The 19,519-nt window shown below is 39.5% G+C and overlaps 2 protein-coding genes and 1 pseudogene across 10 annotated transcripts; all 3 read right to left on the bottom strand.

The window, feature by feature from the left end:
* Positions 1 to 562: 562 nt before the first annotated feature.
* On the bottom strand, positions 563 to 16,637 carry LOC137746028 (hydroxymethylglutaryl-CoA lyase, mitochondrial-like). 8 transcript variants are annotated; one of them, XM_088681516.1, is made up of 7 exons: positions 16,006 to 16,637; positions 10,964 to 11,153; positions 10,674 to 10,868; positions 10,267 to 10,347; positions 10,017 to 10,180; positions 1,481 to 2,122; positions 563 to 1,198 (listed from the first exon to the last, which is right to left on the bottom strand). In XM_088681516.1, the coding sequence occupies exons 2-6, from the start codon at positions 11,075 to 11,077 to the stop codon at positions 2,101 to 2,103; spliced, it is 576 nt and encodes a 191-aa protein (XP_088537642.1). In that variant the 5' UTR covers positions 11,078 to 11,153; positions 16,006 to 16,637; the 3' UTR covers positions 563 to 1,198; positions 1,481 to 2,100. The 8 variants fall into 8 exon arrangements, with proteins under 8 accessions (XP_088537642.1, XP_088537644.1, XP_088537646.1 ...); XM_088681518.1 differs by having other exon boundaries at positions 2,006 to 2,122; XM_088681520.1 differs by lacking the exons at positions 563 to 1,198; positions 1,481 to 2,122 and having other exon boundaries at positions 9,845 to 10,180; positions 10,758 to 10,868.
* On the bottom strand, positions 14,763 to 15,518 carry LOC148692400 (uncharacterized). The gene has a single exon (XM_088680928.1). It carries the CDS (start codon positions 15,516 to 15,518, stop codon positions 14,763 to 14,765), a length of 756 nt encoding a protein of 251 aa, XP_088537054.1.
* Positions 16,638 to 16,895: 258 nt separating the features above from the next.
* LOC137744447 (uncharacterized) lies at positions 16,896 to 19,269 on the bottom strand (annotated as a pseudogene). The gene is made up of 3 exons (XR_015954232.1): positions 18,788 to 19,269; positions 17,683 to 17,911; positions 16,896 to 17,388 (listed from the first exon to the last, which is right to left on the bottom strand). The product of XR_015954232.1 is annotated as an uncharacterized LOC137744447 (transcript).
* Positions 19,270 to 19,519: the final 250 nt, after the last annotated feature.

The raw sequence follows: 19,519 nt of genomic DNA, 5'->3' as shown, positions 1-19,519 counted from the left end.
GTCAACGAGGAGGGGTGGACGCTGCTTTCAACAGCAACATGATATAACCCCTCTATATTTTACGTCAAACCCAATCCAACTCTGGATACTCCTCCCGACGTCGTCCAAGGCACAATCCCCATCCACCTATTCCGACGACCCATCCATTCGCTGGTTGGTAATTTCAATAATACACCCATTTTTTCTTTAGAGCAAATTGGAATATAAATTCTTTAAAAAATAATAATGTAGAAATAAAATTATGAGTTCAAATAAAATTTCTCTATGATCTCAATTGTGGGCTTGTATCGACTCAAACATTGATATTGTTGAGTTCCTGGAGTTCAAGTGTAATCTTTTTAGTGTTAATTCAAAGTAATGGATATTGTTTCAATTTGCAAACCCTTGTTTATTTTTCACTCTCCATTCCTCTGACTTAACAATCCAAATGCCAAATATAAATAGTGAATATGAATGTACATAAGCGAAAAAAGAGTGAATATCACTTAAAAACAACCAGTGGGAGTCCTTAAGGCCCATTAGGTGGGCTGGATGAGATTGAGCCTTAAGAGATAGCAAGGACTTGTAAGACAAAATTTGTAATTCACTTATATGTATATGGATAGGTTTGGTAACTCACTCTATTTTAGATTTATAACCCATTATGTCCAGTCATGTCCATCTCACATTTTAACCCAACAAACAACGGACTAGGCTCCAGTCCATTTTAATTGGTCACAATTTATCCCAACCAAGCCACCAAAGAGGCCCCAAGTCCCCATCTAGTCCTCTTCAATTCTCTAATTTGATTCACCTCACATTTCAATTGCACAAATTTACTCGTATCGATACATCGCACACGACCAAAACAACTTAAAGTGACCCCCAGCCCAGCCCCCACCCTCCTTTATTTCAGGTATCAAGTAAATTTGGGGCGAAACACATAAGACTTACACAATAGTGGTGGTACCTCATAGCTTTGAGGCAGGAGCTGCGACTTTACTTAAGGCAACTGCCGTCTTTGAACCAGATGAACGACCCAAGTGCTTACTGATATAGTCCCCAGCCAACATAAGCTTTTTAAGATCTACATTGGTCTTCACTCCAAGTCCATTAAGCATGTACACAACATCTTTCGTGGCAACATTTCCGGAAGCTCCCTTACATACGGACAACCCCCAAGACCTGATACTGAAGAATCCACTGTGCTGATTCCTATCTGCCAATACAATAAATGTCATTGCAATTATATTACCCTTTTTATTGCATGCAATTCTATTATCCTAAACATTAAGATTCGTTGGAATTCTAAAAGTATAGTCCACAGAATCATGTAGTCACAAGAATGGGAATCAGTTTGGTGATTTATAATTGTTCATTTTTTCCTTGGGAACCAACTTAATGTGTTGAAGTGCCGATAAATCTATCGTCTTTCGTTTGAGTTCAGAGTCCAAATATTGTTCACTTTCTCAAGTTTGAGTTTATATTTTGGATTACTCACCTTCACGAGCTCCATTTGCTTATTTTGATGTTCATCATGCTCTACTGTGAGAAGCTCAGGACTACGTAGATGACTTCCAATCCAATATTGCATGCCCGTACCAACTTCATTGAGCTTGTTATCACTTCATTTTAGCAACTATGTACCCACAAGAACTGCTAGCGCTCCAAACTAGTCCTCTCAGACCATTGAGTTGGCAAGGGCGTATTAAGTACCCTCCTTGTTCCTTAATAAGTGCCAAATGTACTTTGTCGTACTTGCCTTTTAGGTTTTCAATATCTATTATTAAGGAATACACTTTGCTACACCTATTAATTAAGTCTTTGCAGTTTCCTGCATGAATTCTGAAAACCTTTCAAACAAGAACTGTTTATTGATATGGTTAATCGGGGTCAAAAATTTCAAGACAAACACAATTAGCCTGAAGACTAACACTTTAATTTTGTCTGCTCGAATCATATTAAAAATTACAACTACCTACATATTATTTAATTTCCTGCTAAATTCAAAATCAATCTGGATTACCTGGAGTGACGCTAGTATGTTTGAAAGAGCTTGCCCATAAGTGTCGTGAAAAATGGACAGCAAGCTTGTCACTTGGGACCACGTCAATAACAGCTTCAAGCATTGGAATGACAGTACCTGGAGAGGGAAAAAACCCATAGAAGTTTACACACAAAATACATGGTTAACCTTACGGTTTAAGGTATCTCAATCATGTATATACAAGCGGAGCACTAACTAAACAAAATTAGGAAATTTAGTTTTGGCCACAATTCTATGTTCTATTTTTCTTAATTGGAAATGCGGTAACCATATTCAACGTGCTATGTCTAAACAGTGGTGTTCTATGTATAATTACTTTTGGCCTAATTTTAAAACATAAAAGCGGATGAGACCTTTTTTTAAATTATAAGAATAATATTAGTTAAACATATATAATTGTCATTCAACCGTTAAACAAACAATTCAACCAAACCATCAAACTTAAATAGAAACGAAACAAGTATAATAAAAAAGAAATTAGGAAAAGAACAAATCTACTTCACTCATTCTAGTCTCTTCCCCCGCATCATTAAGATAACAATGCAAACTACCATCACAATCATTGGACTTACAAAGAGAGTTTCTGAAGTTTTTCCAGTTACAACCTTTAGACATCTTTTGGGGAAGTTTTATTTTATGCTTTCAAAGTGTTAGTTTATCCCAGAAAGCATAATCCTGGAGGAATACACCTCAGCCAAATAGTTTATGCTATATGGAATAAATGCTAAAATGAGTCTCATCAAGAAGTGAACGGCACTCCATGACCCAAGGCTCAGGGTGCACATTTTGTGCGATTTTTGGTCTTGAACTTCTAGTTTGCCTTTTAAACTTTGTCCAAAAACCACAACAACAACAACGTACAAAGCATTTTCTCACTAAGTGGGGTCGGCTATATGAATCCTAGAATGCCATTGCGCTCGGTTCTGTGTCTTGTTCTCTGTTAGATCCAAGTACTCTAGTCTTTCTTAGAGTCTCTTCCGAAGTTTTCGTAGGTCTTCCTCTACCCCTTCGGCCCTGGACCTCTGTCTCGTAGTCGCATCTTCTAACCGGAGCGTTAGTAAGCCTTCTTTGCACATGTCCAAACCACCGTAACTGATTTTCTCTCATCTTTCCTTCAATTTCAGCCACGGGACAGAGGTCCAAGGCCGAAGGGGTAGAGGAAGACCTAGGAAAAGACTTAGAGTACTTGGATCTAACGGAGGACATCACACACAACTGAGCGCAATGACGTTCTAGGATTCATATAGTCGACCCCACTTAGTATTGAGAATAGGGTTTTTACCTAAATGTAACTAGCCCAAGAAAAATTAATTTTCCCAAAGTCAACAACGCTGATCACTGGCTGGAAAACCCACATAGCATGAAAATTTGGAAAGTTTCTTTTTTTTTTTTTCTCCCATTTTGATCAATATGCTAAGAGAGTAGTTAGGATGGCATAAGGAGATACTAAAGGACCACAGGTACATGTTCAAATAGAAGCTAAATACAAGCACAGTCAATTGTTGAGCTGTGCCTATCCTTAACTTGAAAATATTCAAGTGCGACACACAAATTAATGAATATTTTATCTATCTGGTTAAAGAAACTAGCAATTGTCACAGTGTAGCTGCATCTTGAGCATATTTGTATTTTCTACATTATAAAGTATATCAGATGCTTTTGCTAGTCTAGTTTGAAGAGTTACTCATGGAGTTGGATAGATTCAACATTGTGCACTTTTAAATTCAACCAAGTGATTGTAAGCTACAATATGAAGGTCTAATTGCATTCAATATCAAATAGTGTCTGAGAATAAGTTCAACAAGAGCAAAGGCATGACAACCAACTAAATCAACAAGAAAAATGGTGGCACAAAAATGACCTCGAGTACCGACACCAGTTGTATCACCAAGAGAAATTTCTGAGCAACCCATATCATAAAGTTCTCTCGCCACATATGCTACTTGTGATGGGGATATCTTTCCTTCCACCGGACACCCACAACACACGATATATGTGACAACCCGTTCCAAATTTTACATTTTTATTTTATTTTAAAAGCGTGAATTTACGAAATTGCCCTAGAGGCAAGGACTTTGACTTCCGTTGACCATCGACTTGAGAGATGTGGGACTTATTCTTTTAGCATATCCTTGTAGTACTCATTGGTACGAACGTATAGGCGAAAGCCGTTTGCGAGTCCGGATTATAACGGTATAGTTATGGACGTTTGAAATTAGTTATTTAAATATTTGAATTCCCACCTTGTGGGATTAGTGGACCAGTTAAATTAAAGGAACAAGGAACCAATTAGAAGAGAGAAGTGAAGCTTGCAGCCAATCAGAAAGAAAGAAGAAAAGAAAAAAAAAAAAAAAAAAAAAAATGGGAAAGCTTCCCGTGCACCCATACCCGACATATGTGACCACCTATTTTCCAAGGCCGATTCCGGCCAACTCCGATGGAGTTTTTCGATGCCACCACCACCATCTTGAAGCTCTCATTCCCCTCTACAAAATCCACCCAAGAACCACCTTTATTAACCATGGTATGGGGCGGTTTGAGGTCACGAAAGTTGACGAAAATCAAAGGTGCTCCGGCCACCCTTTTCGATTTTCCGGCAAATCGGCAAAGCGATGGCCGATGCCAACACTTGGGCTTTGTAGCCCATCATACCAGGAGAAAAACCCAACCAACCGTGACCCCGTTGGACCACCGTAGACGACGAATTGACGTCGGGAAGTTTTAGGCACCCGCCGGCTTTGTGGGAAAAATTGACCATCTTCCGTCCACTTTTGGACTTCATGGCAGGTATGAAAGTTGCTCCACTCACTAAGATCTTCATTTCTGTGAAGTTTGAGAATTTTTGGAAATAGTTGGATTTTCTGGCGAGTCGGGGCGGCCGACCGCCACCCGCGGTGGCGCGTGCGCCGGCGCGTGGCCAGTGGGCCGCCAATGCTATTTTTAGGCTATGTCAAATGTCTTGAATTCAGTTTTGTCATTTGAATGACGTAGGTTGATAGTTGAAACCTAAATTCGTTACGATACGTTACTTGATAAAAATGTGAATCGATGATCCGACCGTTGGATCGTCACCAAAATGGGATATATTATAATACGTAATATTCAAAGATCATAGGAATTTATGGATTGGGAATCCGACTTATGGATCTTCCTGAATTGGATTTGTAAGTTAGTAAAATAAATGTTCACGAACACTTGTTTTAGGCAATTGACCGAGATCTGACCGTTGGATCGTAATGAAATTTTAATATGTTATTCTAGAAATATATTGTGGATCGTTGGGAATTGCGGATTGGAAATCTGATATGCGGATCTTCCGGGTCAAGTTATACAGGGTTGTAAACCCTACTGTCGATCTTTGATCGACGGTTGACTTGTGGTCAATGGGTCCCAAACTATTTTAGAATGTCGTTGAGGTTGTGTTTATGTGAATTACGTATTCTTCGGATAAGAGTTCTGAGATGTGATTTGATAATTGATCACAGGGACCAATCATTCAGGACGCCTCGATGTGTGCGCTAGAGAATCATAGCGTGGGCTCCAGGTAAGTGGATTTTTTCTTTTTTTATCGTACATATTGTTGAGAGTTCTATCAACACTTTTAAATTGATTAGGTATATTACTTTCATATATAATTATTGTGAATGCTTGAAGTACTATATGAACTACGACTGGCTTGATCCCTGTTTAGGGTACGTAGGCAGTCTAACGAGATGTTAGATGCAGCCATAAAATATTTGAGACAAAAGCCTTGCTTGAGAAATTGAGTAATGCGAAGGAAATTGGTAAAGGCAAGTTTTAGTTTTATAAATTAGTTAGCTAAATTAGTGTTAATTGGGTCGTCATGGATAATTATCCCTGAAAATAAGTAGTTCACGAGTAGGGCGTTATTGATTGTACACTTCACACCGTATTGTTTATAATTGAGAATGTTACGACATGGTTGAGTATTAGATTGCATCATGGTATATCAATATTTATATTACTTGCATATAATTATTGGGAATGCTTTCAAGTGCAAAGGTGAACTCAGGACACCCAGGTAAGTTCAGGTGAGTTTATGGTATTAGTTGAATCGATTGAGTTATAGCATGGCTACAGTTATGTGTTAGGCAACTTCGATACTGTCCTACTGGTTGCCATGAGTTCCACATGTTATATTGAGATGCATTGAGAGCTCATAAACTTGCACCCCGGTGTTAGTGCTCCCGCCCGTGGCCAGGGTAAAGTCCTTCACGTGATGTTCACCTCCCGCACCTTACGCTCACCTTGGATTCAAGGTAGGTGCACAGTCCTATCGTACAAACCACTTTAGGTGGTTTCCGACTCGTAGGTGACCCGCAATTATTCGCCCAATCTTCACGTGATCGTAGCACTTGAGCATATTTATTTACACTCAGTCCTGTCGTACAGACCACTTTAGGTGGTTCCGACTCGTGTGCAGGTATACTTATTGAGCTATTGGCTAGCCAGGATTGATGAGATATGGATAAGTCGTACAGGTCACTATAGGTGACTCCGACTTATATGCTAGCCATGATTGATGAGATATGGATAAGTCGTACAGGTCACTATAGATGACTCCGACTTATATGCTAGCCATGATTGATGAGATATGGATAAGTCGTACAAGTCACTATAGGTGACTCCGACTTATATGCTAGCCATGATTGATGAGATATGGATAAGTTGTACATGTCATTTTAGATGATTCTGACTGATATATCACTTTGTATTGATTTAGTTCATTTGGCCTACTTATTAATGTATGGTGGATGATGCGAGAATTATACGCACACAAATTAAACCCTCTTTTTTGACAATTGTAGTATAAGTATAAGTAGGGATCGTTCTGGACCGGGGATTAGGAGGGATTGCAAATCACTTGGAAACTGACTCAAAAACGTAAAATAAAGTTAAAAACGTTCACAAAGACTCAAAGGACTCAAAACAAGTTCAAAATACTCAAAACTGCCTAAAAACACTAACTAGGCAGTTTTTGACCTTAAACCCAATGTTGGACGAATTTAAGATTATGGTTTGATTCAAACGTAAAAACACAATATAAAACACTATACTAGACTCAAAGAATGCAAAACTAAACTTTAAAACACTAAAACAAACCAAAAGACTCAAACATCACCCAAAACACTCAAAACAGCCTTAAAATCACTTTCTGGGCAGTTTTGAGCACTTTGGTGAATTTGGACGAATTTTGGGAAATAAATTGAATCAAAACACTTTAAAACATAAACTAAACAAAGTCTAAACACTAAAGAACAAGAAAGTAAAGGGGGGTTTTAAATTGACGAGAATTGAAATAACGAAAGAAGTTAATAAACTAGACAGAATGTAAAGATGAATTTGATGGAATTGAATGGATGGGAACCTAGCTAAGGGGTTCATCTCCATACATGTTATACTTGCATAATAAAATGATTTCCAATTGCATTTCAATAAACTATGATACTCAACACCCCAAGTTAACCGTGATGCACTAATTAACCTTCAAATCTTCCTAACGTTATTGAATTGGATGATGCATGCGACAATTCAAAACATTCCCCACAAGTCCTCAACATGAATGCATAGAAGAGGTACAAGCAAGAATCATTACGCTCTATGAAAATTATAAGTGTTGACGAGGCATTCGTTACTATGATTGCATGAAACTTATGTCAAGAATTTGTTTAACGCGATTGTTTATAAGCAACCTCTACTACTTGCGAATATAAGTTCGTAACTATTAGGTGAAACTCACTTATATTCTAGCGTCATATTCATGCATGAAAATTAAGCGCGCATTCTCAATAAACATACATAAATAAGTTATCAATCAAACGGTTAAACAAATTGAATCCACAACTTATGAAACGCAATTAGAAGTAATCAAATCAAAATGCAAGCATAAACATATATTTCGAATCCCCCCCCTAGCCAAGGGGGGTTTAGTTGAATTTAAACATTGGAATCAAAGAAACACCTAAACATTCCAACAACTCAAACTTGAATTGTATGAACGTTTAGGCCCTCTTCTCTTCCATTCCTCATTCGTACAAAACAAAGAGTATTGAAATTAAACATTGAAATCAAAGAAACACCTAAACATTCCAACAACTCAAACTTGAATTGTATGAACGTTTAGGCCCTCTTATCTTCCTCTTCGTTGTAGCACAAGGTCTAAGGATAGTTTGATGGTGTGAATGGTTTGGGGAGTGGTTGGAGTGGCTGCAATGGAGGAGAAAAGTGTTTTGGTGGCTGCTGCAACGGTGTGGAGAGGTTTTGACGAATTTCTGGAATATGGAAGAGTGAATGAGAATGAATGAGAATGAATGCTTATTTATAGGTGAAATGGGGGGAACATGACAGCTAGGAGGGAATGTGGCTGCATGTTTGAATGATTAAAGGATGCATGTGGGTTGGAATTGCATGTGCAATGAATATGTGGCTGCATGTGCAAGGGGACAATCTGAAAATGCATGTGAAAGCATGTGTTGGCTGCAATGATGAAATGGATGGGAGTGCATGTGGCTTAATTAATTAAAGGGAGTGCATGTGCAATGTTTTAAAGGATGGAATGCATGTGAATATGATGGAAATCTGATATGGTGATGGGAGATGCATGTGGCTGATTTATGCATGTGAATGCATGTGGCTGCAATGGATTAGGAATCCTTCAATTTCGTCCATTCCTTTTGCTCCAAACATAAGCTATCCATTCCAAGTCCAATTTTGCTCCAAAATGCTCCAAAATGCATCTTTTTGCTTCCTTAGCCATATGAACCTAAAAACACACGAAAATGGCTTAAACGACTAAAACAACTATGAATTAACAATATAAATGCACGAAAACAAGCTAAGTAAGTCGCCTAAATATGCTTCTATCAGTGGAGTTGATGGCAAACCGTGGTTTTGGTCATTTCTGAGTATGGTTTGGATATATGTATATATGTTATACTGTCTTATGGAAAACGATATTGGTTTTACATTTAGGGCATTACTTTTAGAGAGGTAATAACTTTGGAAAGCTTGGTTTTATTGCTTACTCACACCTTCTGTTTGGTGCCCTCCAGGTTTTAGCTGCTGAGTTTGTATCGACAAGAATCTGTGGTGAATCTTAGTATTGATGGATATTTCTGAGGGTATGATTCTTACCCACACTACTGTACCTTACTTATGCTCTGACATCGCGTGTGAAATGGGTTCGCTCCCACTCATAGCGCACTCTGGTACTTAGACACTTTTAGATTCAAATTTATTCACTTTTTATACACTATCACATTTTATGGTTTCGTCACCTTCCAGGTGTCGGCCAGCACAGCTCGATTCAGGGTCCAAGTGGACTTTCTGGGTCGGGGTGTGTCAATATATATCTGAAAGGCATTATATTGGAATATTGCTCAGAAACTACATAATTTTACTTCTGTTTGATCCATAAGCAGTGTCCATAACTTAAAAACGTTACCATTTGAAATTCAAAAGTTGTCCCCACAAACAAAAGCAATGTGTAACAATTTGATATTATAGACAATACTGAGAAAGAAAAGGAGAAAGAATATCATGAACTTTTCGAGTTTGTACTTTTGGATCAGGCAGTGAAAATCAAGCACAGAAAAAATTTGGAGGCAATGTAGGTGAGAATGACTGAACGGGTTAGAGATAAAAATCGTCATTGGCCAACTCTAAGAATCAAGTGGTCCCCGGAGAAAAATAAATAAATGAATAAATGAAATAGTCTGCTTCTTAATACTAGAAATCTCTTCTTCAAATAGTCCCTTAAAATTATACTTGAAAGAAAAAGAATTTAAAGACTACCCCTTTCATATTTGAAACTGTTTATTATTAATTTAATATAAGCATACCAAAAGATAATAGAAATTAAATAGGTTCATATAAAAATATTATTAAAAAGAAAGTAATTTAGTTCCAGTGGGAGTGAGAAGAACCCAAACCCCTTTCCCCCAACTACCAAAGGAGTTTGAATATATACCCACGAACAGGAATTGAAAGCTTTCTGGCAGCAATAGAAACATCACTATATCGAACGAGACTATCTTCAATACTGCAATTTATATTTGATTTTGAGAAAGATTCAGAAGCTGAGGCAAATATGGCAACTTCCTTTGCACCAGCTGCAACAGCTGTCTCAAATCCCTATAAGAAGCTGGATCACGATATGAATTAGTAACGTATCTTGTTATCAGTTTATAATGATATCCTTTTCACTAGAAAATGCTTACTTTAAGATTAGGGGTTAGGGCGGGAAATCTAGCACCTCCAATATTCCGAACAGCGGCCATTACATCTTTTGCATCTGCCAGCTGAAATTGAAAGATGAGCAAGACAGGGAAGAAAGTCAGCCATGAAAACCCATAGCCAATGAAGAATAATTTTAAAGATGCTTCAGAGATTCCTTTTACAAATGAAAACTTGTTAGGATTTCAAGGGGGCGCAACAGAACTACACAAACCGTATGAAACAAGAAAAAAAAACAAAGAGAAAAGCATTAGAAAACAAAGAACTGATTGATTGCTCAGAATCGGCAGACGCAAAACAACCACAGAAGAACAACATTTGTCCAATGTATAATTGAATATGCTACATAATGTGAACTGATGGAAGCATAGACAAAACGTCAAAAGTTAACCTGAGGAACCCATTTTGGGGAGACAAAACTTGTAGGGTCGACAACAGGCAAACCAGAAGAAACAAGCATTTGAATCAATTGAACCTTGACAGCGGTAGGAACAATGTGCTTCTCATTCTGCAGTCCATCCCTCGGTCCAACTTCTACAATCTTTACAAATTCCGGAATGTCTTTTAAAACCCGATGCTGCTGCTGCTGGGATCATACAAATTAATTACAACAAAGAACGAATTAAGAGATGGGTGTAATTGTTGAATCATATGGAAAAGAGACGGAGACAGAGGCATTACAGTGCTGAAATTACGACTTGACAAATAGGAAGCCTCAACATTCCCCCCACCGAATCCTGCTAGTGTTCCCTTCACATTCCTCATTTGTCTTGGCGACTTATGCAAACCAAACATTGCACTTGCAGGCAGGCAGGCAGCCACCACTCTCAATCGCAATCGCAAACTCAATCTGAATCTGAATCCACAAACCCTAACATTTTGATCAAACCATGTTAATGTGTTAGAACCTAGAACCTAGCAATGAATCACAGTAAAACCAAGTTCGAAAGCTTGCATGGAAACCAGGGAGTATTCTTATTAAACTCAAAGCATCAACACCGGCTATTAAATAGCCTTACAACTGAACAGAAAGTAAAATGAAACTGCCCACGATTTTACAGGTCCTACAATCGTGGTAACAACTACTTGAAAACAAACATGCAGCGTGTCCCTTAAGACTAGGACTTTATTAGACTCCTACGTGGTTAGAAACCCTAACAACTAGGAACCCTAGCAACAAGACTTATCTGCTAACGGCTAGGATCCTAACAACTTTAACATCCTCCCTTAAACTGAACACTACAGATGTTCAGTTTATCCCTGGAAACTTGCAGACACCCATCAGTTCTCGCATCTTCAGAAAAGTGTCAACCTTCAGAGGTTTAGTTAACACATCTGCAACTTGTTCTTGAGATGAACACTGCGCTAGCTCTAACACTCCATCCTTGACCAGGTCACGAAGGAAATGAAACCTTATGTCAATGTGCTTGCTTCGACCGTGCATCACAGGATTCTTTGACAGTTTGATAGCCGAAACATTATCACAATATACTAAGGTTGGACCATTTTGTTCCTGATTAAGACTCTCCATGATTCTTCTTAACCAAACAACTTGGCATGCACTCGATGCTGCAGCTATGAACTCTGCCTCAGTAGTGGATAGAGTAACAACTGGCTGTTTCTTTGAAGACCACGAGACAGCTCCCGAACTCAACATAAATACATAACCTGAGGTGCTCTTTCTGTCATCTTAATCACCTGCGTAGTCACTATCGGTGTATCCAGTGAGTTCTTCAATTCCTCCTTTCTTGTAGAATATCCCCAGGTCAACCGTCCCTTTAACGTATCTAAGAACCTTTTTTGCTACTTGTAAGTGTTCCTCAGTTGGACGCTCCATGTATCGGCTGATCAAGCTCACAACAAACATTAAATCAGGTCGCGTAGCTGTTAGATACATGAGACTTCCCACCATCTGTCTATAGACAGTGCTGTCAACCTCTACTCCTTCATTCTTTGTGAGTTTTAAACCAGGCACCACTGGATTCTGTACTGGATTACACTGTTCCATGTTAAATTTCTCCAGGACCTCTTGAGCATACTTCCTTTGTCCGATAAAAACTCCATCAGATCTTTGTATAACTTCGATACCAAGGAAGTATCTCATTTTTCCGAGATCAGACATGTCAAACTCAGCAGTCATAGACTTCTTAAATTTCTCAAACATTGTTTCATCATTACCAGTAAAAATAAGGTCATCAACATAAAGGCATGCTATCAAGATCCTACCTCTTTCTGTTGTCTTGATGAACAAGGTATGCTCGTGAGGGTATTTGTTGAAGCCTTCTTCAAGGAAATATGACTCTATGCGACTATACCAAGCTCGAGGGGCCTGCTTAAGTCCATACAACGCCTTTTTTAATCGATACACCTTTGATTCCTGCCCCTTCTGCTCATATCCAGGTGGCTGATCGACGAACACTTCTTCTTCCATTTCCCCATGCAAAAATGCGGACTTAACATCGAGTTGATAGATCCCCCAGTTCTTTTGTGCAGCAAAAGAGATTACCACTCGAATGGTGTCTAAACGAGCCACTGGTGCGAACACCTCTGCATAGTCAATCCCATATTGTTGACAGTAACCCTTAGCAACCAATCGAGCCTTGTACTTATCTACTTCTCCATTCTCCTTGAGTTTTGTCTTAAACACCCACTTCACCCCAATAGTTTTCCCTCCTGGTGGCAACTTTACTAGTTCCCACGTATCGTTCTTCTCAATAGATTGTATCTCCTGATCCATAGCATGTCTCCATTTCTCTGATCTCATCGCATCTTCGTAGGTTGTGGGATCTCGATCAATGAATAAGGCCAAATGAGCCATTTCATCAGTCTCTTCATCAGATAGTCCTTGACTTGTCTCATAATCCATCATCCATATTGGTGGTCTTCGAGTTCGTCCCCCATGAGGTGAGGTTTCGTCACTTTGACTCCCTTCTTCAACCATTGTGCCCCCGTACTCAGTCTCAGGTTCTGGTTCATTCGCACCGTCATTGCTTTCCAGCCCTGGATCACTCGTCGCTCTTGGGCTGCTAATTTCCTCATCAGCATTCCATTCTAGGTCTGCCACTATCACATCCTTGTAGCTGTCACCCCAACTCCATTGCTGATCCTCTTCGAACACCACATCTCGACTTATAACAATTTTCTGAGAAACAGGTTCATACAGTCGATAAGCCTTAGATTCTTCACTTACCCCAAGCAAAATGCATTTACAGCTCTTGGCATCGAGCTTCACCCTCTTGTGATCAGGTATATGAGCATGAGCAATGCACCCAAAAATTCTGAAGTGATCCACAGAAGGTTTGCGTCCATTCCATGCTTCCTCAAGTGTCTTATTCTTCACTGCAAGGGTAGGGCATCGATTTAACACATGTACAGCCCAATTTGTTGCTTCAGGCCAGAAGGTTTTTGGAATTTGTTTTGCAGATAACATGCTTCGCACCATGTTCATAATGGTGCGATTCTTCCTTTCTGCCACTCCGTTCTGTTGAGGGGTGTAGGTTGTAGTTAACTGCCTATGTATCCCATTCTCTCGACAGAAATTTGCAAATTCATTCGAGGTGAACTCACCTCCTCGATTTGTCCTCAAACTTCTGATGAATGCCCCAGTTTCTTTTTCTACCCGTGCTTTGTAAGCCTTGAACATGTCAAATGCTTCTGACTTCTCTACCAAGAAGTAGACCCATGTTTTCCTGCTAAAATCATCTATGAAGGTGATAAGATACCTTTTGTTGCTGTTTGAGGTTGGATTGATTGGTCCACATATGTCAGCATACACTAATTGAAGTGTCTCAGAGGCTCTCCACTGGCTTTCTTTGGGAAATGGATCTCATTGCTGCCTGCCTACCAAGCAATCTTCACACACCTGCTGAGATGCTGCGATCTTAGGTAGTCCCTTCACCATTTGCTTCTGCTGAAGCACCTTGAGTCCAGTCCAACTAAGGTGCCCATAGCGATGATGCCACAACTGTGCTTGATCAGTTGTTTGTGAGGAGAGACACTTTTGCTCTTCAGGACTTCGAGCCACCACTGCAAACATTCTGTTGGTGCTCATCTTGGTCTCCATGATTAAACCTTTTTCAAAATGAAAGATCTTGCACCTTCCTTGTTGAATGAGAACTGTGAGCCCCTTCTCCTGCAGCTGACCAATACTTAGTAAATTATTCTTCAAGTCTGGTACATAGAACACACCTGTGATCACATGTATACGTCCATCTATCTCCATTCGTACACTTCCTTTGCCTTGCACGGTCAGGCTTGAATCATTTCCAAGTTTCACTGATTCTTTAAAGCTACTGTCAAACTCGCTGAACAAGTCCATCCTTCCACACATATGATTGCTACATCCTGAGTCAAGAAACTATGTGTGCTTCATCCTCTTGAATTCCACGAGTGCCATTAACAACATTTCTTCCTTTGTTTCTGCATAGTTTGCCTTTTCCTCCTTAGGTTTCTTAGGGCACTCCCACTGAAAATGCCTTAGTTAATGGCAGTGATAGCACTCTAGGGTTGATTTGTCGAACCCTAGCCTTCCTTGTCCTCTTCCTCTCCCACGATAAGTTCCACGACCACGTCCTCCTTGCTGGACTCCATGAGTGACTTGAAGCGCCTGTTCTTCCTTTACATGACGGCTTATCCTTTGTTCATGCACCAGAAGGCTACTCTGGAGTTCATCTATAGACATAGTGTCTAGGTCATTTGATTCCTCAACTGAGCAAACGACATAGTCATATTTCGAGGTCATGGACCTCAAAATTTTCTCGATGATTACTACATCATCCATCTTCTCTCCGTGGGTTCTCATCTTGTTGGCTATGGCAAGTGTTCTCTCGAAATATTCATTAACTGTTTCTCCATTCTTCATGTGCAGCACCTCGAATTCCTTGCGAAGAGCCTGCAGTTGAGCCCGTTTCACACGTGCAGTTCCTTGATATTTCTGTTTCAAGGAGTCCCATATGTCTTTTGCTGTGTCCTTCTTCAGAATGGTCTCCAATATTGACCTATCTATGGCTTGAAACAAATAGTTCTTGGCCTTCAGATCCTTCAGCTTCAGTTCATCTAAGTTCTTCTTCTGTACTTCACTGGAATCCGATCCTCCTGCTGCAGCATTGATCCCAAGCTCCACCAAGTTCCAATATTCTTTGGAACGGAGAAAGTTCTCCATAAGCATACTCCAATGATCATAGTGTCCGTCAAACCTTGGAATGGCTGGTTGTACGAAACTGTTTTCAGATGCCATGTTTTTGTTTCTTTTCACTCGAACACCTGGGTTACAAGCTTTCGATCAGGCCCCGTAGTGGGGCTCTGATACCAGATGTTAGAACCTAGAACCTAGCAATGAATCACAGTAAAACTAAGTTCGAAAGCTTGCATGGAAACCAGGGAGTATTCTTATTAAACTCAAAGCATCAACACCGGCTATTAAATAGCCTTACAACTGAACAGAAAGTAAAATGAAACTGCCCACGATTTTACAGGTCCTACAATCGTGGTAACGACTACTTGAAAACAAACATGCAGCGTGTCCCTTAAGACTAGGACTTTATTAGACTCCTACGTGGTTAGAAACCCTAACAACTAGGAACCCTAGCAACAAGACTTATCTTATAACGGCTAGGATCCTAACAACTTTAACATAATGATATTTACAAAAATAATAATATTACTCCTAAAATTTCCCAACGAATTGATATATTGATATTAAAATTGAATTGATAGCCGCTAACCTCAATGACGACAGTTTTCCGGGAACGGGCACAGTCGCCGTCGCCGGTACGAGATTGATATTGTATTGTGTAATTTGTGTGCACGTGCACAGGACAAGGTTAGGGGAGGAGGAGATAACGGGTAGGGAGGGTCATGAGGGTAATACGGTAAAACTATACGGCTTCCTTCCTATTTGACCAAAAGGACAAAAGCAAATAGATAGTGTTATTCAGACATTCATTATTACCTCTCCCGCATTTTTATTAGTGTTTTGTCATTGATCTTTAATTCATTCGATCTGATAATAAAAAATTGAATCAAATATATGAGAAGTAAAAATGATGTGTAGATAGCACTACCCAACTAAATTTGTGCATGCCCACTCACTCTTGCCCTTTTGGTGCTCTATGTCTCGTCACTCCCGTCCCGTAAACAGCTATCAACCCATGACTACAATCCAGTGTCCAAGATTCATGGACGGATGCAGCAGATTACATTTACGGGGCGGGAGATTTGGCATTTTGTAGACCAAAATTATGATGAGTATTGGACTAGGATAGCTTGCCATCAAACTTATTACAATCTAGGGACAATTTTCTGTGGCGAGTTTGTTTTGGTTTGTGACATTAAAGACTGTAAGCTAAGCAAGCACATGCATCGAAAGGAAATCCTTCCTTATTTTGCTCCAAATGTGTATATTTGGTGGAATCTGCAGGGAACCGACCACGGTACATTGAAATACATAATATAATCATACTATAGACAGCTGTAGATATGGTCATTGGATGTCATTACAGCATATAACCGTAGCCAAATTCTCAATTTTGATTTTTAGTTTTGATGCAGTGTACCATTTCTTAGTATACATTTCTTCCACATCTGTCCACCATCCTTCACTCTTCTTCATGTCTGACGAAAAATTGAAGATTAAAACTGAAAATCTGTTTTGCAACAATGTCATACATGATCTCAACGCACATAAAAATCTAACGGTAAGTCCACAAAATGAATTCTGCCATACCTTCTATTATTCATAAATCTTTAACTTGCCAAAGGCTTCCATACGTATTCATCGTACGTTTGTTTATTTCTCTACTCTTTTCTGTTCGTCATGAATACAAATCTACATGAAACTTCAGAGGGAAGAGAAAATAGGAACACCTGGCAAGGTGGTTCCTGCATCAGCAATGTAAATGTTGCCAGACAGAGTCATGTAGCAAATATCTAACTAGCGATGTCAATGCTGGATCCGAAATCCCAAATGTTCGTAAAGGGACAGTTTTCATAGCCACATTGTGTAGCCATTCTTTTTGCATAAGACCCTCCATAATTTCCGACCTGAAAAGTCCAGGTGATATTGCGTTCACTCTGATTTTGTGCACCCCCAACTCCACAGCCATAGTCTGGTTAAAATAATAAGATTCAGTATAGTTCCATCAAAGCCGTCACCCACACTACGATGTGCAGAGAACTACAGAACATAATCCTTAAGAAAATTCTCAAAACGAAATACAAATAGTGAAACTTATGAGAGAAAAAGAAAACAACGAGAGAATAAGCAAAGGTAGTGCCAGTGCTATGACAAAGTTGAGGATAAAATCTTATATTTCATTTATAGGCCAAAAGTAACAAACATAGAATGCCTTTAACTTACGCGGTTAATACGATTTTCCCTATGAGCATGTTAGAGATAATACCTTGTTTAAGGTGTTTACGCCAGCCTTTGAACAATTGTATGCTGTAGCTCCAGGCAAATATCCACCATTAATACCAGCAACGGAAGATATCTTGACGATGATCCCCCCTGATCAGCATCTCGCATGCGTATAGCAACAAACTTTGACACCAACCAGGAACCCGTTAAATTTGTCCTGAAAACATTATTCCATTCCTCCTCAGACAATTACAATGCAGACTTCACATTACCTAAGAAACACAGATAGTAGTAAGCATGTATGATACACCAATACTGAAATATACGCTCATAGAAAATTGAGACTTGTACTACTAATGAAAAGAACATCATATTTAACTTTCACAAAATGGTACTCGTCAATCAAAAACTTAGACCTTAAAATCTATATTTACGGAATAACTTTTCCGTGTAACTGACCTTAACAAAAGAGTGTCATTGGCTTGGAAATTTTATACGTACAAAGAGTATAAAATATCTATCATGTCTTGCAATAGCAAGGTCCAACAACGAACTATTCTGACTAGCTGATAATCCATACATAATAACTGAAAATGTGTGTAATTGTAGTTGGCTTATAATGAGGATAGGGACTGAGTGTAGTCCAGTCCGAATCCGATAAAGTCCCATCCCCACCCTCTAGAGGTAGCGTAGAGGGCACATGTTTGTATGTAATACTTGGGACACTCAATCAAACCCGAACGAACAAAGTGTTGAATTGAATCGTAGCAGTCTCTACTGGGGGTCGTGTTCAATTCAGTAGTCAGTATTGTCATTGGTAGGTTCATTTTAGTTCATGAACTAAAACAATCAAACAAGCAATTTGGATTGCCAAAATACAATTCTAAAGTGAAACTAACATACATAAAGCAATGATTGCTCGCACAACAGGGTTCCTATTGCATTCCATGTATCGTTTTGTTTACAAATTCGAGTTTCCGGGTTTTCCTTTCGAGTCCAAACTCTATCAATTTAGCATGGAATGAATTCTAAGAGTCTATATGCAGTTTAAATTTGATCGTTGCTTTCTCTAGAATAATTCAACCCCAAACGAGAAAGCAAATTCAAAACAAATAACATATAAAGGCAGGGAAGCTAACCAAACCAACCTCTAATACCGGCATTGTTAACAAGGGCATCGATGCGCCCAAACGCGTCCCAAGCCTTGTTCACAGACTTCTCAATAGCTGGGCCATCGGCGCTGACATCCAGCTCAACAGCCACGGCCCGCGGGCCTCCTCCAGGAATATTATCACCAGCAGCAGAAGAAGAAAAAGACGGAGCCGTGATGGAGAGCTGGTTGATTTGATCGCAGACGGACTGAAGGCGGTCGATGCGGCGAGCGGCGGCTACGATTCTGCATCCGGCTTTGGCCAAGTCTAAGCAAAAGTCGCGGCCGAGGCCAGAGGAAGCGCCGGTGACCATGACGACCTTACCGTGGAGGTGGCGCCACGGCTCCAGGTGGTCCGAAACTTGATGAGAATTCTCCATATTTGATAATCGACTCTCAACTATGAGCTCTGAATCATATAGATGTGAAGAAGGGGCCTGGCTTCTCTGCCTTCAGTTCCCATTCATTCTTTTATCTCTTTCTATTTTTTGCGATCATCGCTCGACATTTTATATCACTATTACATTTTATATTATTATTTTAATAAAAATATTAATATAAAATATTAACGTAGTTTAATCTTGTACAAAATAAAAGAAAATAATAGTGTAAGAGAGCTGAGAGTTGCAAGTGTCACTGCTAACTCATATCCACATGTGCATGCGTAGCATCGCATCCACATGTTTGTCAAGATATTTTTATTGAGAACAGTAACGCTTTGATGCATTGG

The sequence above is a fragment of the Pyrus communis genome, chromosome 12 (assembly GCF_041283825.1).
Source record: "Pyrus communis isolate YQ-2024b chromosome 12, ASM4128382v1, whole genome shotgun sequence".
Taxonomy (NCBI): Eukaryota; Viridiplantae; Streptophyta; class Magnoliopsida; order Rosales; family Rosaceae; genus Pyrus; species Pyrus communis.
This window is presented reverse-complemented; position numbering and strand designations above follow the sequence as displayed.

What these genes read in the sequence shown, in the direction of transcription:
- LOC137746028 (XM_088681515.1), bottom strand. Translation starts at nt 11,077, where the DNA reads ATGTTTGGTTTGCATAAGTCGCCAAGACAAATGAGGAATGTGAAGGGA. An exon ending in CAAGTCGTAATTTCAGCACT is followed by an intron (nt 10,869 to 10,963) that starts GTAATGCCTCTG and finishes GTATGATCCCAG; the next exon opens with CAGCAGCAGCATCGGGTTTT. An exon ending in CCCTAACCCCTAATCTTAAA is followed by an intron (nt 10,181 to 10,266) that starts GTAAGCATTTTC and finishes AGCTTCTTATAG; the next exon opens with GGATTTGAGACAGCTGTTGC.
- LOC148692400 (XM_088680928.1), bottom strand. Translation starts at nt 15,518, where the DNA reads ATGGCATCTGAAAACAGTTTCGTACAACCAGCCATTCCAAGGTTTGAC.